Below are 25771 nucleotides of genomic sequence, written 5' to 3' on the forward strand. Positions count from 1 at the left end.
TCTTCCCATTCAATATCTAGTAACCTCGTTTGTTGTCTTGTGCTTAGCCAACATTCGGCACTTCTTTTTTTTTTTTTTTAATTTTTTTTTTGTTTTATTTATTTCTAGGAGAGAGAAACAGCGTGAGCAGCGGAGGGTCAGAGAGAGAGAGGGAGGCACAGAATCCGAAACAGGCTCCAGGCTCTGAGCTGGCAGTCAACACAGAGCCCGACGCGGGGCTCGAACCCACGAACCGCGAGATCATGACCTAAGCGAAAGTCGGACGCTTAACCGACTAAGCCACCCAGGCGTCCCCATTCGGCACTTCTTTTAACTAAATTTGGAAACTATATTTCATAGATGTTTGCTACCATCTAGTTTCAGAAAACATTTGATAGCTCACATAGAGTATTTTGTGTGTGTGTGTGTGTTTGTGTAAGAGAGATGTTTCCACAAGCCCAGATACCCAGAACCTTGGATTTCTGTCCACTAACTGGGATTAAAAAAAAAAAACAAAACTTAATTTAATTAAAACATTTAATAAAGACAATCATTACACGTCTGTCAACTGTCATCATTTGCATGAGCTGAAGTCTCCTTAGTTTATTACTTTGATTACTGCAAATCCTATTCCTTGTGCGAGAGGCAAGGTGTTTGTATTTCCCAGGAGGCATGTAACACCTTTCACATCTTTGAAGGGGTCTGGTTCAGGGCGCCTGGGTGGCTTAGTCGGTTAAGCGTCCGACTTTCGCTTAGGTCATGATCTTGCGGTTCGTGGGTTCGAGCCCCGTGTCGGGCTCTGTGCTGACTGCCAACTCAGAGCCTGGAGCCTGTTTCAGTCTGTGACTCCCTCCCTCTCTCTCTGATCCTCCCCTGCTCACGCTGTCTCTCTCTCTCCTAGGAATAAATAAAACATTAAAAAAAATTCTGTGACGGGGTCTGGCTCTGTTCAGTACTTTCAGGATGACAGTGGTCCTGGAAGGCAGAGTGCCTCTCCTTGAATTCACACATTATTTAATCTTTAATCTTTATAGTAGGTTCACAAAAAGGGACACTAAAATTTTTTAATGTTTATTTTTGAGTGAGAGAGAGAATGAGCCGGGGAGGGACACAGAGAGTGGGGGACAGGGAATCCAAAGTGGTGGTGAGTGGCAGGGCGCAACGGAGGATCCAAAACGGGCCCTGCGCGGACAGCAGCAAGCCGATGAGGGGCTCCATGCGGGTCTCGAACTCACGGTGAGATCATGACCTGAGCTGAAGCCCCACACTCAACGGACTGGGCCCCCCGGACCCCCCGAAAAGAGACACTAATTAGGGGACGCTGTAACACAACCGCACGCTGTTGAAAGTGGACGCCGTCTTGGAGATGCCGTGGCGAGACTCTGACACCTGTCCCGAAGCAGGTAGACAGTAAGGGCGGTTCCCTCGGACAATCACTGGATTCTCGGGCAGCAGCTGCCCGCACGGGGACCGGCGCAGTGTCCGCGACTGACAGCCACGGCCTTGGCAATCGGACACACAGATCCGGCAGGGAGTTCAGCGGCCATCCTCTGGGTGGAGGTATTGCCAGCCTGCGACGCTGCGGCCCGCGGGCGGGCTACCAGTGGCGCTAAGTTCAAAGCTGCCGGAGCTCGCGCCGCGAGCCCGGTCCGGGAAGAGAGGCGCCGAGCGCCAGGCTCCTTCTCCCCCGGGTGCAGGGAAAGGGGCGCGCGGAGCAGAGGGGCTCNAGGGCCAGCCCGCAGCCCGAGCCCGCCGCTCTCCCACGGGCGCAGCCCCTCTGCCCGCGTCCCTCATGGCCAAGCCCCTGCTGCTGCTCGTCTGCGGCGCTTTGGTTGTGGCCAGGGCCCGGTGGGGGGCCAGCGCGACCACCGCCGGCACGGGCGGGACCCCGGACGCGCCGACGGTGGCGCCCACGGAGGACGCGACCCTGCAGAACGAGGCGGACAACCAGGAGAACGTTCTGTCGCAGGTAGGCGGCGGGCCCTGGCCACCCCCCACCCCGGGCCCGGGCGCTGGGGGGACCCCTGCGCCCCGTTAACGCGCGGGAGGGGCGTGCGCGGTGCCCTCCTCGGGGAAGGGACGGGGTCCTTCCGGCGTCCGCGGGGGTAACTTCAAGGTTACGGAATCGGGGGGAAAGGAGAGGAGGGGACGACTCCACGCAGCGATCTGAAAAGAGGGATTTAGCAAGTAATACTCCAGACCTTTATAGCTCGAAGGTTGCGCAAGTGTGGTCGTGTCGTGCCTGTGTGGCTGTTCGTGGGAATTGGAACGTGACAACAGGCGGGCACGCTGGGCGGGAGGCTGCCCCAGGCCCTTGACACGCCGGCGGGGGTGAGACACACCCCAGGGAGAAGCGGGTGAAGACAGAGCAGCGGCCCCAGGTGCGGCGCGTGGCAGGTGGCCCCGCACAGAGGGGCGGCCGACAAGACGNGGGTCGCAGGCTGGAAATGCAGACCCACTCACTTCTGGCCGGCGGTCCGCGGGGGTGGGGGGGGTGGTGAGTGACAGCTGATGGAGACCGGCTTCCTCAAGTGCCCCTTTACCAAATACTTGGCTTGTTCTATCTGACTGGATGGTCACACATCCAGGTGTCCCTTCTGTAGTCCAGGTGGGTAGAGCCGGGTCCTCTCACAGTCTGCAGCCCAGGCGACTGGAAGGGACGGGTCTCTGGAGCGTTCCGTTCGTGCTCTCCGGAGAGAGCCAGCACTGCGACGTGCGGTGGCTGTTGCCATCATCCTAAAGATGAGGGACGGCGGAGGGAGGATGCCTTGACTGCATCCCTCAAAGCCTCTGCACTGCGCCCTGTCTCCTTCCCGGAGGAAGAGCGGTCAGCTCCCCTTCCTCGGGAAGTTATGCTGCTGTCTGTCCTAGAGCCACCTTGCACTGTCCCCTGAACCGAAAGCCCATTAAAGTCCTTCGTGTCGGGGCCCTGGAGGACTGGGCACAAGTGGCCCTGCAGCCGGACTCTCGGGAAGGAAGGGGTCCACCCAGGGCTCTGGGGGGGAGCCTCGGCCGAGTTTCAGCCACGATTTACTGTCAGCCCCTGCGGACCGGCCGCCTCAGCCACCCTGCGCGGCCGCTGCCTCGTCCGCGGGGCCCTTCTGTATTTGACAACAGCTCTAAAGCAAATATTAGTGCTAGAAGAAACCCAAGCTTTGCAAGAAAAACATTACGAGCCTTCTCCCCACCCTCTCCCACCCCCGACAGCATCCCGGGAACATTTCCACTGCAGCTAGGTCGGTGCCTGCCTGCCGAGCTTCATTAGTCAAGTGAAGGGAGCCCTTCTCCGTGCCTAGAAAGAGAGAGCTCGGTGGCTTTGGGGACGCAGGGTCTGCCGAGGAGCAGGGGAGGAAGGAGGCTCCCCCCCCCCCACGGCCAGCAAGTGCCCAAGGATTGGTGGCTCTAGACAGTGTGTTTTCCAGCCCCAGAGGCTGTCAGGGGCCGCTGCGCAGGAGGAAATGTTTGGCATTGTAGAAACAGCAGGCTCTGCCCATTTGCTCTCCTGGCTTTGGCCTAAGGTTTGGGTTCAGAAGCCGTTCTAGGAGCCAAATGAATCTCTGAGTAAGGTTTACTCAGCCTCTCTTTTTCCAAATCGAAGCCGTCCTTCGAGGGCCGGATCCAATACCGCTTCCTCCAGGAAGTCTCCTCTGATTATACGCCGGAGCTGCTCTTGCCAGGTCGAGACCCNCCCCATGTCAGGGCACTTACCACCCTTTACCTGGCATGACTGTGCTCTGTGTGTCTCCTGCACGGAGAGCGCCTGTGATGGGCTCTCTGGCCCGTCAGCCCACATGCCGGACCCCCGGATGGGCACTCAGTACGTGCTCACTGACTGAACAAGGATCGAAGCCAGTAGCCTTCAGGTTGGAATATCAGCTTTCCGATCCTCCCTTCGGCCCCCCCTTTCTCCCTTTTTTTTAAAATCTCAACCTGGATGCTCGCTAAGGCAAGGGCTGTTGGAAGAATGAATGATGGGGCTCATTTGGGTTTTTTCCTTGAAACGATGAAAGGCGAAGGCCCCCTGAGAAGCGCACAGCTTTCCCAGACGAATGAAGAGAGCTGGACTCCCAGCGCCTTCAAGGAAATTTCAGAGTCAGCAGATGGTGTTCCGACGACCACTTCTCTCCACAGTTCAGAGCTGTCTGAGGTCTCGGGCCAGCGTGGGACGTTCGACCGGGTGTAGGGAGAGCCACCCTGGGGGCCGGGCTGCTGGGAGCCTGTGTTTGCACACCCAGCGCTCTCTTGCTTTCTCTCTGCCTCTAGCTGCTGGGAGACTATGACAAGGTCAAGGCCGTGTCTGAGGGCTCGGACTGTCAGTGCAAGTGCGTGGTGAGACCGCTGGGCCGAGACGCCTGCCAGAGGGTCAACGAGGGGACCTCCAGGAAGGAAGACTTCTACACCGTGGAGACCATCACGACGGGCTCGTCCTGCAAATGTGCCTGTGTCGCACCCCCGTCGGCCCTCAACCCCTGTGAGGGAGACTTCCGGCTCCAGAAGCTGCGGGCGGCGGACAGCCGGGACTTGAAGGTAGGACCCGGTGTGGGGCGAGGCCACGGGCAGGAGGCCGCCTCGGGACCCAGGGCTCCGGCAGAAGCTGCTGCGGGGTGGGGAGGCCTTAGAGACCTGTCTTAGCCTGTGAAGGTCGGGCCCTGGCATCCTGAGTGCTGCATGTGTCCAAGGCTGATGATCTGACAGAGCCGTCGTTTGCAGTCCCGATGTCTAGGGGAGACGCGGGGACCGGAGTGCACCTGCCTCTCCCTGCAGAGCCCAGGAGGCTGGGCCGGGGAGCCGCTGCCAGGCCCAGGGGCCGGAAGAACTCTGTTCTTCTCCCGGAGAGCTGTTGCCACGATGTGCTGTGGGCCCAGCACGCGCCCTAAGGAGGCGAGGGACACAGAGGAGCGAGCCTGTGGGTCCTCAGCCCAGGGGCCGGGGTGACCCAGGGTCGGAGGGGCCTGGGGCCCGGGGCCCATGTAGGTGGGCATCAGACTGTGGTCCTGGCCCACGGGGTGGGGGAGCTCGGGCCTGCCTGAGGCTGCCGCCTGGGTTGCCTAAGGGCTTCCTCTGATCTCTGCTCTCCCCGCTTCACTTGCAGGGGGACGGTGTGCAGCAGAGGTGGGGGGGGAGTAGTGGCACAGGCCTGGTTTTGCAGTCAGACAGACTCGGGTTCGAACCATGGCTCCACCTTTCTTTGCTGTGAAATCCTACCCGAGGTGCCTACCTACCTTGGCTGACCTTAGTCTTCTTGAGTAGCCAGTGGGGATAACCGCGTCCCCCTCGGGCGGTGTTTGGGGAACCGATGGGTGGCCGTGCCGAGGACTCAGCACAGTGCCTGATGCGCAGCCAGGGTCCGTAGGCACTCGTCCTGTTGGTGAAGGGCCAGCGTGAAGAGCTGCCGCCGTGCCCGGCACCTGGCACGCACCCGGTAGCGGGCGCTCGTTGATGCCCTGCGCGGTGGTGGGTAGCTGCGCGAGGCTCTAGCACCTTTTCCTGGGGTCCGACGTGTCTCGGAGCTGCGACCCCACCATCGCACGGCTTTCTGAACCACCCGGCTGCAGGACTGGACATCGGGGGCTTCTGGAACAACAGCAGGCAGAATTCTCTATTGGGAGCTGATGAGAAAATCGTCACGGCGCATGCCAACAACCCGTCTTTCTGTGGCTCTCGCCCACGATTTGGCTGCTTTCCTCTGGTGGGGAGGAAGGGGGGGGGGCTTCTGAACATGGGTGTCTCTTCCGTGGAATTCGTCACCTACCAGCAAGGCTGGGAGACGGGTGGGGAGCAGAGACGGCCCAGGCGTGTCCAGCAGACCTTTCAGGGGCTGGTCCTCGGCAGGGAGGCTCGGTGTAAGCGTCTCTCGCCTGCCCCTTTGCCTGCGCTCTGGGTGACCTGGATACCCCCGGAGCCTCAGCCACCGTCTTCCCAGAGTGCTGGCGGGAAGAACAGCATTCAAAGCACTGAGAAGGCCCGTGCCCTAAGACGGCATGCCATCTCAGACAGGGGTCCTGGGGTCTCTTTTACCCCATAGTTAGTTTAGCTTTTAGTGCTAAGGGAAAACCGTTAGTATCCTCCAGGGTGCACAGTGAAGTTGGGTGTTTCAGAAGCATCGAAGGCATCAAAGTTTATGAGCCGCTTTGTTGAGTACTTATAGATCACCCCTTGCGGGCCAGGTGCTGTGCGAGAGATCTTGGGGAAACACAGATGGGGCACCACTTGCAAGGAGCTGACAGCCTAATAGGAAAGACAGGCACACATACCGCTAGCAGAAGAAACGGGGTACAAGCGATTGGGTGAAGACGTGTGGACTTCAGTTTCACTTGTTTTTCTAGGACTCTGCCATTTTCTTATCTGAGCATTCCAGGAGGCGTGGCACTTCCGCCGTCGTGTTTATGCGCCCCCCTCTGCGAGCACTGGTTTCCAAGGGCCCCCTCTCCGCGCGGCTGACCAGTGGCCGCCCTGTCGAGCCTCCAGCACTGGGGTCTGACGGGAGCCGTCTCCTCCTGGGCGTGTCACACCCCAGCCCTCGACTAACGCGCCGCTCCTGTCCCGCAGCTCTCTACCATTGTGGACATGCTGGAAGGAGCTTTCTACGGCCTGGACCTGCTGAAGCTACACTCCGTCACTACCAAACTGATTGGACGGGTGGACAAACTGGAAGAGGTAAGGAAGAGCCTGGGGCTCCGTATCTTTCTCCTGGTCCGGCCCGAAAGTGTGTCCAGCTTCCCACAGTCTGTTTTTTCTGAAAGCACGTGTCCTGACTAGACTTCACCCATCCTGTGCTTTGGGAAGAAAACAGCCGAATGGGGGCTGACAGAGAATCAATGAAATATAAATGTAAATATCTCCTGGGGCGCCTGGGTGGCTTAGTCGGTTAAGCGTCCGACTTTCGCTTAGGTCATGATCTCGCGGTTCGTGGGTTCGAGCCCCGTGTCGGGCTCTGTGCTGACTGCCGGCTCAGAGCCTGGAGCCTGTTTCAGTCTGTGACTCCCTCTCTCTCTGACCCTCCCCTGCTCACGCTGTCTCTCTCTTTCTCTCTCTCTCTCTCTCCCCTAGAAGTAAATAAAAAGTATTTTTAAAAAATGTAAATATCTCCTTTTTTTGTACACAAGACCCACATAACTGAGGTATTTCTATTTTTTTAAAGTTTATTTATTTTGAGAGAGAAACTGTGTATGTGTGCCTGCACGTGCTCAAGAGGGGGAGGGGCAGAGAGAGAGGGACAGAGAGAGAGAGAATCCCAAGGAGGCCCCTGAGCCGTGAGCACAGAGCCCCACACGGGGCTTGAACTCACAAACCATGAGTTCATGAGCTCATGACCTGAGCGCAAATCAAGAGCCAGATGCTTAACCCACTGAGCCCCGCGGTGTCCCCAATGTATTTCTGTTTTTACCTTGGCTTCCAGGGAACTCAGAGCTACATGAAAAGTGAAAGTACAGTTAGCATCTCACTTCCAGTTTTAAGATGGCGGCGTCTCCCTTCTGGGTGTATGGTTGTTCATTTCTTCTTCTGGTTTGGTTTGAACTGTCCTGCTCTCTGTCTCTATACATGTGTACGCGTTTGTGTGGTGACCCATTTCAGGTTCACGTTCAAGAAAGAAGACGTGGAAATGATTACCGATACATACTGTTCCCTGCCGGAAAACGGTCCGGGTCCTCACCCCCTGGAAGAACAGACTGATGGTGTAATTATCACACACATCACATGGTTATGACCAGGCTCCAGGGAGGTGTGTGCCTGGCACCGTGCTTTTCAGGGGGTGTTGTGGGGGGTGGGGGTGTGAGATAATAGACATCCTTCCCCACCGTCATAACCTTGACACTGTTCCGTTGCTATGATGCTTTAACACATAGATAAGTCATTTCACCGCCAGAAAGGGATGTTTGCCACTCAGCCTTCTTGGTCAGGAGCTTACGGATGTGCTGTTGACCGGCACCCAGGTCTTGAACTGATACATGAAACAGTGACTCAAAAAATTAGGTCTATTTAATCTTTAGAATGTTGCCGTAAATGGCAAGTTTAATAATGGAATGATTAATTGGACCCGTTGTCCTCATGAAAAAGTGGGCTTTGGCGGGGGGGGGGGGGGGGGTCATGATGGAGCTGGGGTTCTGTGATGGCTAATTAGTAGCCTTAGGATGTGAGAGAGGGAAGGCTCTTCCGTTTGGCAGAAAGAGCGCTCCCTGGGCTGGAATGTGGCCGGAGTGGACCCTTCTCTGTTCTCTGCCCCCAAGCAGCTGTATCTCACCTTCTTGTAAAGTGGGAAAGCTGCCCCACATACCGTGTATGGTTGCTGAGGGCATAAAAAGTGAGCTGATCATTCTGGAAACACTTTGAAATGGTTAGATAAAACAAGGCGCTCAGGGTATGGCCAAGGAGTGAGTGGGGGCAGTGTCTGCCTGCTGCTCTGTCGGGGTCGCTGGGACGCGGGTGATGAAGTGTCACCCTCGCCAATATTGCTTTTGGACCCTTCCTTTCGCTCCAGACGGTGTTCCCGGAAAGCGAACACTTCCTTGTCCCCCTGTCTTTAGGCTTGACTCACCCCACGCAGTGATGGGCGTCTTCTGACAATGGCTGCCGGCTCTCGGAGGGCTGGTGGGTCCCCAGCCCCTCAGTTACCAGGCCTGATGAGAAGGGCCGGGGCCCTGGAACGTGACCTTCACAGACAGTTCGAGGTGGTCAGCGGGACCACATCAGCCCACTGTCGCTGAGGACGCTTCCCGGGAGAAGTAGGCCTGATGTTCACTCTCTCTGTCCCCAGCGTGGGCGGCTGGAGTGGGGAGACAACCACCCCCCTCCTACCGACGGGCCTCATGGGGGCTTGGGATCCTTTCTCTCTCTGAAAACGACTTTCTGATTCTTTCAAATGGGTTCAGAAGGAGTTAAACCAGGACCCGGGTCGTCCTTGGAAATGGGAAAGTTCTTTTTTTCCCCTTGGCATTCAGCACCATCCAAATGTGCAATGCCCCTCCTAAAAAAGGGTTGCTTTTTTTTTTTTTTTTAAATAGGAACAGGGCAGACAGCCACTTCCGCCTTCACCTGGGTTTCATTCTGTCTTCAGAAGAGCCTGGGAAAGGCAGCTCGGGGGCTGGAGCACAGTGCTCGTGAGGCCAGGGTCAGGCGCCGAGCCTCCGAGGGCTTCGTTCAAGGGCTGTAGTCTGTTTCCAGCCCGTTAGCAGTTGAGCCCTTACTGCCGGCAGAGGAGAGGAATGGATTTAGTGGGGGAATTTGATGCAGTCGCCCAATAACTAGATTTTTGCCAACATCGATCTTAGTTCTATCAATGAGAGTGATCTTTTTTTTTTCCTTTTTCTTTTCTTTGTTTTGACAGTGATCTCTTTTAAAACCCATGGTACTTTTAGTAGCAAAAACTGGCTCTTTATATTAATAATCTCCTCTATTTATATAGCAATTATGGTTTTTAAACCACCCTGTATACATTCCATACATTTATTCCTATGAGCTGGGCAGGACATGGGGCCTGTGGAAAGGGCAGGGAAATGCAGGCGGGAGCTCAGGGCTTCTGGCCCCTGGGCCAGGGCTCTTTCTAATCAGCCCTGTAAGTGGCTTTGAGTCATTGCTATCTGCCCAGGAAGCATCACTTTTTCCTAACCCGAGCTTAAAACAATAGCTCTTCCAAGGGAATTTCTAGGCAGAACTGTGGCTGTATCCCAGAAATCCTGTTAAATAGGATTAGCAGGCATCAGAGGTTCCCCACAGCAGCAGCCCAAGGCTCCAGGGTGCCGCGGCATGGCACTTGTCACAGATGGGCCCGGGCCCCGGTCTCCCGGAGTGACACCCAGCCTCTGGTCTCCTGGCCCGTGCTGGCTGCTTCTTTCTGTCTGTCTGTCTGTCTGCACGCAGCAAAGAGGCACGGTGTTGGGTAAATGGAAAAAACACTCCTGCAGCCGGGCTCTGCAGGCGGAACGGAGGAGCAGTTCTGCTCTTGGTCTGTGGATATTCTGGAATCCCAAGGGGAGTGCTCTGGAGGTCAGACCAGACGGAGGGGTCAGATTGGAAGGGCCTGTGGCCCAGAGGAGGATCAGAGCTTGGCGGTAGGGGTGGGCACACGTGTGTAGGAAGGCACGGAAATGGAAACTGCATTTGCAGATGACTGAGGAAGGAGAGAGAAATAGAATCTAAACTGTTAGAGTCTCTCTCTCTCTTTTTTAAATAATGCAGTTTAAAAATTTTTTTTGATGTTTATAACTGAGACAGAAACAGAGCATGAATGGGGGAGGGGCAGAAAGAGAGGGAGACACAGAATCTGAAGCAGGCTCCAGGCTCTGAGCTGTCAGCACAGAACCCAATGCAGGGCTCGAACCTACAGACCATGAGATCATGACCTAAGCTCAAGTCAGACGCTTAACCGACTGAGCCACCCAGGTGCCCCATAAACTGTTAGGGTCTCAAAATCAACTCTGAGAACTCTGCTTCGGGGAGCAATTTTCATTAAGCTTTTGTTCTAAATGGTGAAAAACAACACATGTGTAGAAAAGTACATAACCGTGAAAGTGCAGCTTAAATTATTACAAAGCAGGGGCGCCTGGGGCGCTCAGTCAGTTAAGTGTCCGACTTGATTTCAGCTCAGGTCATGATCTCACCGTTTGTGAGTTTGAGCCCCGCACTGTGGAACCTGCTTGGGATCCTCTCTCTTTCTCTCTCTGCCCCTCCTCAGCTTCCATTCTGTCTCTCTGTCTCTCTGTCAAAATAAGTAAACTTTAAAAGATATTACAAAGTAAATGCCCATGTAACGGCCACCTGGCTTAGGAAAGCTCAGCGCCCCCACGTGCCCTCTCCTCACCGCCCCCCCCAGAGAACCTCTGTCCTGACTTTTACATCAGTCATCTTCCTTGCTTATTTTTTTTAAAAAACATTTTCATTACCTAAGGATGCATCTCTAAATATACTAGTTATGTCTGTTTTCCAACTCAATTAAGAGTCCTACAGGATGGTGTGTGTCAGTGTGTGTGTGTTGGGTTTCTTTCACTCATTTGTGTGTTTTTTTAAGATTTTATTATTTTTTTAACGTTTCTTTTTCTTATTTTTTTAATGTTTTTGAGAGAGAAAGGGAGAATGTGAGCGGGGGAGGGGCACTGAGCGAGGTGGGGGACAGAGGATCTGAAGCAGGTTCTACGCTGACAGCAGAGAGCCTGACACCGAGCTCCAAGTGACAAGCAATGAGATCATGACCTGATCCAAAGTCAGGCACCTAAGCGACCAAGCCAGCCAGGCATCCCTCAATTTTGTTTTTAATAGTTTTTTTTTTTTTAATGTTTTATTTATTTCTAGGAGAGAGAGAGAGAGACAGCATGAGCAGGGGAGGGTCAGAGAGAGAGGGAGCCACAGACTCTGAAACAGGCTCCAGGCTCTGAGCTGGCAGTCAGCACAGAGCCCGACGCAGGGCTCGAACCCACGAACCGTGAGATCATGACCCAAGCGAAAGTCGGACGCTTAACCGACTAAGCCACCCAGGCGCCCCTGTTTTTAATAGTTTTTAAGTAAACTCCACGCCACACGTGGGGCTCGAACTCACAACCCACATATCAAGAGTTACACACTCTACCGACTCAGCTGGCCAGACACCCCCTTGTTTTTAATAGTTACCTACGTTGTTCTGTGTCCAGTAGTTCATTTGCTTTTATTGCCGTGCAGTAGTCTATGGTGTGCCTGCACCACTGTGTGGCCGTACCCCAGTGTAGCGATCTGCTCTCCTGGTGATGGATGCCGGTGCGCTTTCAGTTCTGTAACTCATGGTAGCCCAGGAGTTTCCCTGGCCCTGCGCGTCCCCGGCTGTGTCCCTGGCCCACCCGCGTGGGCGCTTCTCCGTGGCGTGTGAGCAGGAAGGAAGCTACAGGGACGGTGGTTACGCTTCTCACCATTGGTCGGGGGCATCGCCACGCTGTTTTCCCAAGCGGTAGTTCAAGTTTACGTTCCCTCCGGCAGGGAATGAAGGTGCCACGCCCATCCTCACCAACACCTGGTGCGGTCAGACTCTAGCTTTCGTCAGTTTGGAGAGAGCAGGGCCATTTCTCCATAACCCAGAAACCTCACCCCCAAACATCTTTTCTGTCCACCCTGTGGAGGCCTGAAGCCCCACGGACGTTCCTCGGGAACTGGTCCAAGGAGAAGTAACATCCAGAGTGGTCAGTGGCCCAGGGGCCTTTGCTGTGGCCAAGCAAGGCTGACCCTCTCCTGGGAGTGGCCAGGAAGGGGAAGGACATCCAGGGAGTGCGAGTTACATTAGAGTCGGGGGTGGGTGCCAGCAGGGACGGGAATCAGAAGTCTAGAAGGAAAATCTGTGGCTTCCAAAGGCAAACCTTGTTCACCGCATGGAGGCCTGGCGGTGGTTCGGATCCCACGGAGAAGACTCTTACCCCCAGCTCTGAGTGGCCCGGGAGATCCCAAGCCCGGGGGGTGGATTCTGAAGGCGGCGGGACAGAGTCATGGGGGCCTCCGCCCAGCACTGAGTACTGCTGCCCCGAGCAGATTGATTATCAAAGTGGAGAGGACAGAGGGACAGGTCGTTAAGATAATGTCTTCTAGCATCAAGGTTTCAGTAGGATTCAGTCATTCCTAAAGAGATTGCAAATCTTTGTGAGAAGTGCCCCACCCCCACCGGGCAGCGGGGCACCCGTCAGAGCACAAGTACTTGGACGTGCGTGGGACTGTGTACGCGTGTGCCTGCATGGCTCTTAACCAAGCTGCGTGCCTGCAGGCTTCCTGGAACGTGCCTTCTGTCGCCGAAGCCATGCACCTTCCGGCGAGGGTGACCCTTCCCTTTTTCTCACACCTGTCTGCCGGGCTTTGACCTTGTCTGTGAGTGCAGATGGTCACCGCAGAACCATGTGTGTCATCTGAAGCCGCTTCCCCTGATAGTTTTGTGTCCAAGTACAATTTAAAATCTATGATGCAAAAAAAAAAAAAAAAGGGACACCTGGGTGGCTCCGTCGGTTGAGCATCTGACTTTGGCTCAGGTCATGATCTCGCAGTTTGTGGGTTCAAGCCCCACGTCGGGCTCTGTGCTGGCAGCTCAGAGCCTGGAGCCTGCTTCGGATGCTGTGTCTCCCTTTCTTTCTGCCCCTCCCTTACTCACACTCTGTCTCTCTCTGTCTCTCAAAAATAAATAAACATTTAAAAAAAGTTTAAAAATCCATGATGTGGTTACCAGACTCAGAACCGGCCGGCACCCCAGAACGTGCCAGCCCAGGAAGCTTTGCTGCGGCTGCTTCCTCAGACCCAAGGATTTGGTGGCCTTTGTGCTTCTGGTCTGAAAGGCAAGATCAGAGGGGCCTGCCTGACTCGAGGGGGTCGATCTTTTCACCAACGGATAGGAGAATGTACTTTTCGTCTGTGCAGGCCTGGCTGAGTCAGGGGAACTGCCCCTTTCCAGGCCTCCCCTCTCTGCCCGCCCTCCATGCCCTTCTGGACGCCCCCAGGATTCACTGTCCTTCCCGAGCAAGTCTGCTTGTGCGGCTGGTGACGCTCTGCCTCTGGTACTCAAGTACAGACAGAAGTGTCCCCACCCTGTCCGACCACCGTGTTGTCATCGGGAAAAAGGGTTGGAGGTTGTGTTTCTGAGATACATTTTGGCTTTAATGTCATTTAATCCAGTTAATCTGAGTGTGGCTTCAGGCGAATGTGCTCCGTCTCCCAGGCTTGTGTGTACTTCAGATCGCATTTGTCGCAGTGGAAAGAAAGGTTTTCTTTCCGGCTAACCAGACGGGAGGGGTGCGCGTCCGCCCTCCCTCTGCTGGCCCGGGAGCGGCTCGTGGCTGCCAGCACCTGAGCGAGCCCAGGGCTGTTTTGAAGGCGCGAAGTTGCTGGCAGAGGCCTGGGGCTCCTGTCTTGCTGGGCTGACCCGCCTTCCAGGCTCTGGACTTTTGAGGGCACCCTGGGCCAGAGCCACTTCTGTTTCCGGGTCCTGGACCACCCCCGACGCGGGCTAGATGCGCAGCAGCTGTCTGGGGGGGTGGTGACTGAAGGCGGCAGCAGGTGGCCCCTCGCCTAGGCCAGCCTGCCCGGCTGCGTCCGCCGTGGTCCGGGATCGCGCCGCGTCCTGGCAGCTGGAGCACCGGCTGTTTCTAGCTGCTCTCCCCCCGCACCCCTCCCCCCAGCTCGCTCACCAGGGGCTGGAGACAGCTGTCGGCTGGGGTGGCTGTCCTCATGTCCCGGACAGCTCAGCGGGGGATGGGCAGTCAAGTTGCCGGGAACTGGGCCCTCCCCAATGGGATCCAGTCCCCCCACACTTACTTCACCCCCTCAGGAAAGGCCGTATCTGTGGCCGTCTGTATGGGGCCCTGTGCACTCCCAGCCGTCGGGCGATGGCGTCAGGTGGCCCCTTCCAACGTGGGGACATGTGCCTGCTGCATCACCTGGGTCCAGGCCTGGCCCGGCCGCAGGCCAGCTCACTGTCCTCCCGCAGGCGTCTGGTGCGTCTTTGCACAACACAGCAGCCTCGGGGTCGTCACCTCCCTCCTGCCTGACCCGCCAACCCTCAGCCCACTCGCCCTCTCCCACCTGCCTGTCTCCCGCTGGGGTCGTGGGGCTCCCACTCCAGCTCCGCCGGGCGCACCAGGTCCCAGCCCGCACCCGGCCCGGCGCAGGCAACCCCCCCCCCCCCCGTTCTTTCTCGGCGCTGGGCCTGATGGGGGGGGGGTGTTGTCCTTCCCGGAGAGGAGACCCGCCTTCCAGGGGCCGTGCGGAGGGACCTGGTCCCCCGAGCCAGCACCTTCCCTCCTGGTAGCCCCGTCCCTGGCACTGGGTGGGGGGGGATGGTCTCTCCCTCAAGTCCCAGCGCTTTGTCTCACGCTCTTGCACGGTCTCCCCCAGGCACGCCCCCACTCGTCCAACAGCTGGATGGGGTCAGGACACAGTCGGTCGGTACCCAGGGAACAGCCTCCCCTCGGCCCCTAACCCCGTCCCTCCCCCCTACACCAGACCTTCCATGGCCCTGGCCAGCTGCACCCCCAGCTCTGCCTACACCCAGCCCCTTGCCCGGGCCCTCGCTGGGTTTGCACACCCTCCTCCCTCTGGTACGTGCGCACCTGGCTGTGGTCAGCACGGGACGCTGGGCCCCTTCGCGCCGTGGGCTGGCTCGCAACCCCCCCACGCCCAGTGCCCGACTGTGTGCCCCTCCAGCACGAGCCAGTGGCTCTTCCTCCCTCCTCCCCGCCCTCCTCCTCCTCATAGCACCGGGCGGCCGTGCGGTGTGCTGGCCCCTGCCAGGTAGGCACCCTGCCTGCCCCTTCACCCCATCGCCAGCGGTGCCGGTGAGCCCGCGGGCATTACGGCTCCTGCCGTCCCAGAGAGACGAGCCTGAGGGGTGAGGTCATGGGGTTCACTCTTCTGCCAGGGCAGAGTCTGAGGGCCCTGTGTGGGTGGCCTCCCCTGTACTTCCTGAGAAGGCCCCCACAGGGCAGCAAGACCCCCCGGGGGCTGGGGGGGGCCTGCAGGGCCAGCACCCCTGGGGAGGGGGAGGGGGCCGGGCAGTGGGTGGCTGAGGAGGTAGAGCTGCTGTGCGGTCCCGGGGGACACCGGCTCAGGCCCGCGGGGCGATGTTGGCCGGGTGTCGATTCAGGCGGTGCCTTTCCCGTGAGGTGCAAACTCTGTGGCTCCCGTGGGTGCTCAAGGCCGTGCCGCATCAACCCTTCTGTGCGGAGGCCCCAAATAATGCTTCCTCACTATAATCAGAAAGGGTACCAGGGCCTCACACGTAGGTGAGAAGAAAGCCCCTCCAGGGACCTACAGACCCCGGGATCTAGGGAGCAGATGAGCCCGGGGGCCGCCCCCTGCCTCCCCATGAGCACGCAGGCCAATGCTAAGTCCTGCCAGGCACTCAGGAATCAGGCGGGACCTCGTTTCACTAGTGAGGCTCTGCGGACCCCGCCGTGGGTCCACCCAGAGTGGAGTCCGAGGGCCTCGGCCCCCACCTTGGAGACGGTGTCCTTGGCCTCGATGAGGGGTCAGGAGGTACATCCGTCACCTTGCCCTGACTTTCGCCTGTCACTAGGTTGTGCTTGCTTGTTCATTGCTTTCTTCCGCTCAGCGAAGGGTGGTCGTCAGAGCAGGATCCTGGGTGGGCCCAGCGCCAAGCCTGCATTAGTGAAGCAGTAACACCCCGAGCCGTTGAGGCCGCTGGGCAGTGTGGCCTCAGGACATTGTGAGTTAGTGGGGGAGGTGCCTGGACCCTGCTCTCAGCCGCACTCCTGGGTGTAGGGAAGGCGTGAATCCTGGGGTTGCCTGGCTGGCTCTGTTGGTAGAGCATGAGACTCTTCATCTCGGGGTTGTGAGCTCAGGCCCCATGCTGGGTATAGAGATGACTTAAAAATGGAGTCTTTAGGGGCGCCTGGGCGGCTCAGGCGGCTAAGCGTCCGATTTGGGCTCAGGGTCATGATCTCACAGCTTGTGAATTTGAGCCCCGCATCCGGCTGTGTGCTGACAGCTCGGAGCCTGGAGCTGCTTTGGATTCTGTGTCTCCCTCTCTCTCTGCCCCTCCCCTGCTCACAGCCTGTCTCTGTCTCTCAAATATGAAAAAACATTAAAAAATAATTAAAAATAAAAACTCAGATGCTCATGCAGGCGAGGACGCAGGCCAGAGCGGGACAGCGTTGGATCTCAGTGCCGTAAGCCCCCCGCAGAATGACCGGGGGAGAAAGGGCACCTCTGAGGCTGTTGATAACCGTCCCTGGTTCAAATCCCGTGCAGCGTCACCGCCTCTGGGGCACTGCTTCTCGCCCAGTCCCTCCCTCCTCTGACCTCCTCGAACCTCACACTTGCCACCTGCGGCGCCCAGTCGTGCCTGGTCGCCTTCCTCCTGCCATGCAGACCTTTCTCGCAGTTACAGTTGGCATCTCCCTGGCACCCCCAGAGCAAGAACCCCAGGGCGTTGCGAGCCTTTGCTCCTTACGCAGGAGGTCCAGGAGGTACTCCCCAGGGGTGGTGACTGAGATGTACCTTCGGGCCCTTCCCGTGTGAACCAGGTCGGGAACGTGGTTCATTTGCCAGGTGGGAGTCATTTAGGGAAAGTGTTTTCATGGGTAAACAGGAACGTTTAAAATCAGCCTGTGGGTTTTCCCATAAATGATGCTTTCAAAGTGCTGGGGGATGGTTTGCGTTCATTAGAAATGCAGATTAAGTAGACTCTTTGGCCACCTCCTCTAAAATTGCTTTAAAAACCCTTCTCTCGTTCATTGAGCGGCTGGCTCACATGGATGGGGCACAAGTGAGCGGAATTCTTTGTAATGTTAGTGGCCCACGGGTAAGGACGCGCTGTGCGCAGATGACAGCAACGGGGCCAGGTGTCCTGGGAATGTCATTATTAGGAAAGCTACGGGTGGTTGGCGTAGCATTTCCGGCAGTGGGACACCCCGAGCCACGCTGCCCCGGAAATCCTGCCTGGGATCTGGCCCTGAGCATGGGGCTGGACCTCTCCGGAGCCCCTGTCCCTTCCTGGCCGATTTCTCAGCCTGCTTCTGCGTCTCTGGCTCTGAGCTGAATGAAGATGGTTACCAGCTGCCTTCCGCTCAGCCTCAGAGCACTTTCCTGGATCTTCTTTTTTTTTTTTTTTTTTAATTGTTTTCGGCATTTATGGATTTTTGAAGGAGAGAGAGACTGAGCGGGGGAGGGGCAGAGAGTGAGGGAGACACAGAATCTGAATTAGGCTCCAGGCTCTGAGCCGTCAGCCTAGAACCGACATGGGGCTCGATCTCACGAACCTCGAGATCACGACCTGAGCCAAAGTCGGAGGCGTAACCGACTGATCCACCCAGGCGCCCCATAATGGATTCTCTTTTAAAGCTTTTTCCTTTCTCAGGAAGTTTCCAAAAACCTCACCAAGGAAAATGAGCAGATCAAGGAAGACGTGGAAGAAATCCGGACGGAGATGAACAAGAGGGGGAAGAACTGCTCCACGAGCCTCCTGGGAAGCGTGCCCGACGTCCGCTCGGCCTTGCAGAGGGACGCGGCGGCCGCCTACACGCACCCCGAGGTACGGCCCCCCGGAAGCACGCGCCAGGTGCTCACGTGAGCGCAGAGCTTTGCAGGGTGTGACTCTCTCACGGTCACGGCCTCGTTTTATCTCAGTGGCGGCTCCGCAGGTGTGACGGGGCCGGGCTGACCCCACGGTACGTGAAGCCCAGAGGGGCCCCGTGAGCAGGGGTTGAAGCCCCAGGACTCTTGAATCCCCAACCCTGCTCTTTTCATTGTACCCCGTCAGCCTCAGGGAGCCTCCCTGGCACTAAGGAAGGAGGGCTATGCAGGTGGTTCCCTCCGCTGTGCGGCCTCCACGCGTGCGGAACACACCGAGGCGTGCTCGAGGCAGGCCCTGCTCCAACAGGAGGTGGTGGCGGGGGGCTCGGGCCCCTGTCTGCTCCCACCTAGTCACATCCCGGCGCGAAGTCACCGAGGCACGGAACGCAGGGCCGTCTCACACTGTCTGCAGTGACGCCAGAGGACCTGCTTGCTTAAAAAGGCCCCCATTTTTTAAAAAAATGCCCCCCCTCGGTGCTGGTTTCTTTCAGCTTGAGCTAGTAACTTGTGCTGCACGTGGCCCCGCGCCGTCCCGTGGCTGCGTGTGTTACCACTTCACGTGCTGGCGGTCCCCGAGGTGGAGGCCCAAGAAGCAGTATCCGTTTGGGAGCCACCCCAGGAGAGCGGAAGAGGAAACGGGTACATTTCAGTGGCAGGATTTGAAGGGCGTGGGATGCAATGAATGAGCAGTTCTGGTAAGAGGGTCCCTGGCAGCCAGGGCGGACGGCAGAGCCTGCATTCCAGGGGTGCCCCTGTGGTGTCCCCAGGGCCCGGGCGGCGGGCCGGGTGTGAGGGAGGGGGCAGGGGCTCGGACGCTCAGAGCCCCGAGCTGCTCTCCCCTGCGACGTGGAGAAGGGCCGGGCATTCCCACGTAGGACCCCGTGGTCTGGGCCACTAGGAACTGGCCAAGGGGGGACGTCTGCCGGTGCTCGGGACGCCGGAAACCTGTGAAAGAGACGCCAGGCGGGCCGCCACTGTGGGCCAGGGGAGTCACAGGCCCGTGTACTCGGAAGGCAGGGCAGCGGGCCGATTAGGACCGTGGGGGGCAGAAACCCCGAAGACCGAATGGTGCTTGCACCCTGCCGGAGATGTGGCTGAAAGTAAAACCAGTTCCAAAGCAGACAATGAGTATAAGGAAGGCCAAGAATTTTCTGGCTTTGCCCATGATGACTACTTTGATGATTTTTTTGGAAATACCATATTTCTTAAGCAATTATTTATATTCTCATTTTTAGTTGTTCCCAACGTGCGAATTGCTGAGCATATATTTAGTCAGCGTCGTGGGTCATCCTTGAACAAGTCTGAGCTTATAAAACTTTTTTAATGTTTATTTTTGGGAAAGAGAGAGACAAAGCACAAGTGGGGGAGGGGCAGAGAGAGAGGGAGACACAGAATCCGAGGCAGGCTCCAGGCTCTGAGCTGTCAGCACAGAGCTCGACGCGGGGCTTGAGCTGATCTGAAGGTGGACGCTTAACCGACCGAGCCACCCAGGCGCCCCAAATCTTTGATTCTAAACCGAAAAGCTGAGGACTTGTAGGCTGGAGGGGAACATGGAGGTGCCCTTTCCCCACACCTGGGACCCTGCAGCCCCTGTCTCGGCCCGTCTGGCATCTCCCGCTAGCCTGGCGCCCGGCGGAGTCCGGCACCCCCTGCCCTCTCTGGCTCCCAGACTCCCAGCCGGCTGAGCCTGAGAACTCGTCTGTTGTCTTGATGATACATTACGTGGGATGTTCAGCCACTCGGCTCATATTTCCTGAGGGCAAACACTAAACCAAATCAAACACACCAAACCCGTTTTCTCCTTGCTCAGCAAAGCCCTTTCCCCTCCTGAAATCCCCATTCAGCACGCTGCTGAAGTGAGCACAATCCGCCCATACCAGGGAGGTGGGGGTAGAGCCGGGGCCAGGGAGGGGCGGGAAGGGGGGAGCCCAAGGCTAGGATCTTCCGGCCCCCCCCTTCATCTTTGTCTCTGTAGCGAGCCCTGTGCTGACAAAGGGGGCCAGTGGGGTGCCGGGTTTGGTTATTTTCAGGGTTCTTGTAGGTGAGGTTGGGGTTTCTCCGAGTGCTGAAGGGCCATTTGTTGGAGGCCTCTCTCCAAGACGGTCCTTGCCTGGAGGCTTGGCAAGGGGCTCTGGGGGCCGGGTTGGGAGTGAGGACACAGGGACGCCAGGAGTTGAAGTCATACCGACAGGCTCTTGGATTCACAGAGAGGAAATCAAAGCATGGTGGGGGCAGCTGCCACCCAGCGCAGCCTGTCGCCAGCGAATCCAAGGAAATTATATGTTCTCTGGCAGCGGCTGCCGGGGCCTTGCTCCATCTCCTTGGCTGGGAGAGGGCTCTGCAGCTCCTGCCTGTCCCGGACAGCCTGGAATTAAAGGCAGTTCCTGGGGTTTACCATGAAGAAATGACAACCTGCTTCTGCAATGCAGAGGGAGGCCAGGGGCCAGCAATTAGCCGGCCCACAGCGGCTGAGTCAAGCTCCTGGGGCCTCTTCTCAGCCCCCCAGCCTCCCTCCCCAGTGGGAAGTGAGGGATCCCCAAGTCTGCTGGGCACCAGCCAGACCACGGCCCTGTGGGTTCGGGGATGTAGACGAGTCTTTGGAGCACAGGGAAGTCAGTCCCACGGTCAGTGCCGTGGGCAGCGCGGCTCAGTGTCGGGAAGCGCGTTGGCTCTAGACAGCGGCCCTGGGCCTAGTTCGGAAGCGCCCCCCTCAGCCGCTTCAGGATGGACCGTCAGCAGAATTGCTAGATGGCCCTGGGCTCCTGTTTCCTTATTTGTAGACTGTGGGTCATGCTGTCCCCCTTGCCTCATTGTCGTAAGGGCTAAAAAATAACATAAAGGGACGCGTTTGGTCACAGAGGGAGCCTGCTAAAATTCGTCACCACGGGCCACGTATCCCTCCATCTCTTGTCAAGCTCAGCTCACCAGCAAGAAACGGGAATGGGGGAGGGGCCACGTGGCAGGAGTGGGGGCTCCCCCCCCCCCCCCCCATGGCCCTCCCTCTCTGAACATCAACTTCATCCCAGAACACAGGCTCTGGNGCCCCTTTTCTAGAGAGCTCCCTGGCCCCGGCCCGGGGCGGCTGGCAGAGAGGTGCCTTGCGGAAGTCGGTCCCCACAGGATGCCCGGAGCACGGAGCTGCCGTGTCTGCCCGTCACCTGGTTCGGCTCTTTTGTCCCGGGAAAGCCAGTGCGGCCTTGGGGGGCGTGGTCGGGAAGGACTCCAGGTTTTCTCCAGGCGAGATTTTTAAGGTCAGAGCAAGCGCCTGGTTTGCTTCTTCTTACGCAGAGTGAGAAAGTTGGCCATTCGCCTGGGTTCCCTCCAGCTCCGGTTCTGTGACCCTGAAGGCCCTGCCTGGCCTCTCGGGACCCTGGGGCTCTGGGGATGGAGGTTCTGTTTCTCCGTGGGCTCTGCTGCTCTGGGTAGAGTTCCCTGGGGACAAAGGAGCAGGTTTAGGGGAGCTTGCCCATGGCTTAGGGGGCGACAGGAAGCCCCCCCCTCCAGTATTCAGCCCCTGGAGTCCTCCTGGGGGCAGGTCAGAGCCACAGCCCTCGGGAACTGTGGGTGGTCCTGGCTTCGAACTCAGTTCCCAGGAACCTGTGCCCAAAGTCCGTTGTTTTCAGTGGTGGGTGATTGTGAGCCTGGGTTGGGGGCGGGCACGTGACTAGATGGGCCAAGGCAGGACCCAGAGAGCGTGCCACGCCGGGGACACCAGAGGGCATTCCCTGGGCGGCTCCGTGGAGGACAGGGTGGTTCTTCTGTGTGACCAGAACCGTCACAGCAGTGTCCTTGTGATGCCCTCAGGATGCCCAGGTCCGGGTGCCCGGCTGGCTCAGTCGGAGGAGTGTGCGACTCGGGATCTCAGGGTCATGAGTCCAAGCCCCACGTTAGGTGTGGAGATTACTTAAATAAATGGAACCTAAAAAAAAAGATGCCCGGGGCGTGGGCTGACTACTTTAAAGCATCCCAGTGCCAGTCACACATGTAGGCCGTTCCTTTAGATTTGTTCTGATTAAAAAATCCAGCGTAACAGATGCCTGGGTGGTTCCGTCAGTAGAGCAAGCGACTCTCGATTGGGGTCATGGGTTCGAGCCCCATGTTGGGCACAGAGATTACTTAAAAGAAATTCAAAGTTGGGGCGCCTGAATGGCTCAGTCAGTTAAGCGTCCGACTTCAGCTCAGGTCATGATCTCATGGTTCATGGGTTCGAGCCCTGCGTCGGGCTTTGTGCTGACAGCTCAGAGCCTGGAGCCTGCTTCAGATTCTGTATCTCCCTCTCTCTCTGACCCTCCCCTGCTCGCTCGCTCTCTCTCTCTCAGAAATAAATAAAAAACATTAAAAAAAAAAAAGAAATTCAAAGTAAACATTACGGAACACCCGCTCAGGAGAATCCAAAATGAGCAAGAGGTGATTGCTATCTTTCTAGTTCCTTATAGTCTACAGAGACAAATTATTATTTTTTTTTAAATTTTTAATGGTTATTCATTTTTCTTTTTATAAAATATTTTTTTAATGTTTTGTTTATTTCTGAGAGAGAGAGAGAGAGAGAGCGTGAGCAGGGGAGGGTCAAAGAGAGAGGGAGACACAGAATCCGAAGACAAGCTCCAGGCTCTGAGCTGTCAAGCACAGACCCCGACGCAGGGCTCGAACCCCGAACCGTGAGATCATGACCTAAGCTGCAGCCGGACGCTTAACCGACGGAGCCACCCAGGCGCCCCTAATGGTTATTCATTTTTGAGAGTGAGAGGGAGGGGCAGAGAGAGAGAGAGAGAGAGAGGGAGACAGACTCTGAAGCAGGCTCCAGGCTCTGAGCTGTCAGCACAGAGCCTGATGCGGGGCTCAAACTCATGAACCTTGAGACCATGACCTGAGCCGAAGTCGGACGCTTAACTGACTGAGCCCCCCAGGCGCACCCACAGAGACAAATTCTTAATGCCCACGGAAGGCAGGCTGGGAGAGGGGCTGTGATCGAAGTATAGACTTGGGCCCATTAGAAGGCCTGCGTCTGCTGTTGGTTCACGTAGGAGGGTCCCGGAGGCAGGCAGAGCTTGGCCGGGCGGCTGACGACATGAGGCCCTCGGTGATGCCCGTCCCCACAACCCTCATGGTACAAGGTGGTTTCAAGCCAGACCAGTTAGGAGGAGCGGAAAGATGCCTTCCAGCCAGCCCAGCCTCCCTTTCAAGGAGCTTTTTTCCAAAAGCTCTTTCCGTCGACTTCCACTTACGCCCCACCGGCCGGAGCTTCGTCCCGTGGCCGCTCCCACAGAGCCAGCTTCCGCTCAGAAAGGAACGAGGAGGCGGGATTTACGGGGTCAGCTAGAAGCCTCTGCCACCAGGTGCAGGGTGAGAATTGGGAAAGAAAGGTGAATTATGAACAGAAGGGCTGGGACTGTTTTCCTGAGGATGTGAGATGTTAGCCAGGCCTTGAGAAATGGGTAAATTATGACAAGTAGCTGGAGGGGGAAGTGAGGGGCCTTCCAGACGGAGAAAATGGCCGAAGCACAGGCCCAGCAGCTCAGGAGAGCCGAGAGTTGGAGGAGTGAACCCGGCCAGGCACTTAGGACTTTATTCTGGGGCCACCAGGGAGGGCGTGGGGCAGTTCCTTCTGATCGAGGAAGGTGAGGCTTCACCCCGAGGGGTGCATCTCGGTTCTCGGGGCTCATGTCCAGCCTGGGCACGTTGCCCCCGCACGGACCTCCCCGGAAACAACTGAGACGGGACCTTAGTCGTGCACAAGGGATGCACAGGCGTGGAGGTTATAGAGACACGTTCTGGAGCCACACGGTCAGGGTTCACATCTTGCTGGTACCACTTACCTGCTGTGGGACCTTGGGCAATTTCCATAACCTCTCTGTGCCTCAGATTCCTCATCTGTGAGTGATAAAGAGACTGGGGAAGGTCCGTTGGCGTAGGCAGAGCGCGCAGGGCAGTGTGGAGCTGCAGCGTTGCCTCCGCCGCCCGGCTCACCGGTGACCTGGCCTCCCCCTGTGTCCCCTCTGAGCAGTATGAGGAGCGCTTTCTGCAGGAGGAGACCGTGTCCCGGCAGATCAACTCCATCGAGCTGCTGCACGCGCGGCCCCTGGCCCCGCCCGAGGTGGGGAGGCCCCAGCAGCCCCTGCGCCGGCAGGTCCACGTGCGGGGCCGGCCCGCCTCCCGGCCCACCGTCATCCGGGGCGTCACCTACTACAAGGCCAAGGTCCCCGAGGAGGAGAACGACATCGAAGAGCAGCGTGAGTTGGGGTCGGCAGGGCCACCCCAGAGGCGGGCTGGGGAGGGCGTCACTGTTGGACCCCGTGGAGCTGCCTGAACTCTGAGCCGCACGCCCCTTCTGGGGCCCGAGTACCACGGTGGCCTCTCGGGGCCAGCTGGGCGGTGGGACAATTGCCTGCAGTTGCTAATCACCCAGAGCTCCTGCCGCACCGTCTCACGGTTTGCTGAGCAGCTTTGGGCAAGTCACTTGACCTCTCTGGGCTTGCAGAGGATCACACAGCAGAGCTGTAAGGGACTTCCGTGCCCCCCAGGCCTGCTCTCCCAGTTTGCAGATGAGGACACTGAGGTTTGGAGGTGGAATGATGTGCTCAGACCAGCACCCCCCACCCCTGCAGTGCTGGGGCTTCTACCTGTCCCTGCCTCCCCTGGGCCTCTCCCCTGTCCTTTCTCATAGTTTAAGCCCACCTAGCTGTTGGCGTAGTCACTTTCCCCATTAAAAAAATTTTTTTTTAATGTTTATTTCTGAGAGAGAGAGAGACAGAGCACAATAGAGGAGAGACAGGGAAACAGAGAACCCGAAAGAGGCTCCAGGCTCTGAATTGTCAGCACAGAGCCCGACGTCGGGCTTGAACCCACGAACCATGAGATCATGACCGGAGCCGAAGTCAGATGCTCAACTGACTGAGCCACCCAGGCGCCCCTTGCCCATTTTTAACCATGTTTGTTGTCTTTTTAAATTAGTGACTTATGGGATTTTTTTTGTTTTACATACTCTGGAATAAGTCGTTTGTTAATTGTACGCACTGCAAGCGTTTTTGCCCTGCCCGTGGCTTCAGTTCCTTAATGGTGGTTTTAACAAACAGATGGAATGCAGTTCACTCTTTATTTCATCTGTGGTTAGACTCCGTGTCCTAAGAGAGCTTTGCTGCCTCATATTCTTTGTCTGCTCAGAACCCCGCACAGTCCCCACGTCATGCACAAAAACTCCAGTCCAAACGGCACCCAAACCCCATGTGACGTGGCTCCTGTGTCCTCTCTGAGGTCGCTTGTTACCCTCCCCTCACGCCCCCACCCCTCCCACGCTGGCCTCTGTTGCTCCCCAGCCTCCGCAGGCAGGTTCTGGCCTCAGGGCCTTTGCACTGCCGCTGTTCTCCCCAGAATACTCTTCCTCTGCTGGCTGCTTGGCCAAGTCTGTCACCTCCTTCGGGACTCTGCTCATGTCTGACCCGACCACTTGTCCACTACTGCCAGTCTCCTCTCCCCTCCCCTCTGCCTGGAGGTGCCACGCCCCACTCCCCTTTCTCCCCCAAGCTGGTGGAGTGTGCTGTCGGCCGAGTGCCTGCACCACCGGACAGAAGCCCATGAAGGGGAAGGATGTCTGTGCTACTCACTTTGTTGCACATGCCCCATACGTGTCTGCAGGGGGAAGGGACCGGGGGGGGGGGCTTCCTCCCACGCGGTCGAGGCTGCATGTCCTCCCAGTGCCCTGGGGACGGGGCGGAGCTTGGAGGCAGCCTGTTCTGAGACCGTGGGAGACGCGGACCCCCCCCCCCCGCCC

General features: G+C 57.5%; 1 protein-coding gene across 2 annotated transcripts in view; it reads left to right on the plus strand.

The window, feature by feature from the left end:
* The first annotated feature begins 1706 nt into the window (after positions 1 to 1706).
* OLFML2B (olfactomedin like 2B) overlaps positions 1707 to 25771 on the plus strand; it is a 34929-nt gene continuing 10864 nt past the window's right edge. For both annotated transcript variants that reach the window (XM_077760057.1, XM_077760058.1), the window contains exons 1-5: positions 1707 to 1948; positions 4243 to 4506; positions 6529 to 6636; positions 17789 to 17962; positions 24008 to 24233. In XM_077760057.1, the coding sequence (XP_077616183.1) occupies positions 1772 to 1948; positions 4243 to 4506; positions 6529 to 6636; positions 17789 to 17962; positions 24008 to 24233 (949 nt within the window). In that variant the 5' untranslated portion in view covers positions 1707 to 1771. The remainder of the gene's footprint in view (positions 1949 to 4242; positions 4507 to 6528; positions 6637 to 17788; positions 17963 to 24007; positions 24234 to 25771) is intronic.

This window comes from Crocuta crocuta, unplaced genomic scaffold (genome assembly GCF_008692635.1).
Source record: "Crocuta crocuta isolate KB4526 unplaced genomic scaffold, BGI_CrCroc_1.0 scaffold133, whole genome shotgun sequence".
Classification (NCBI taxonomy): Eukaryota; Metazoa; Chordata; class Mammalia; order Carnivora; family Hyaenidae; genus Crocuta; species Crocuta crocuta.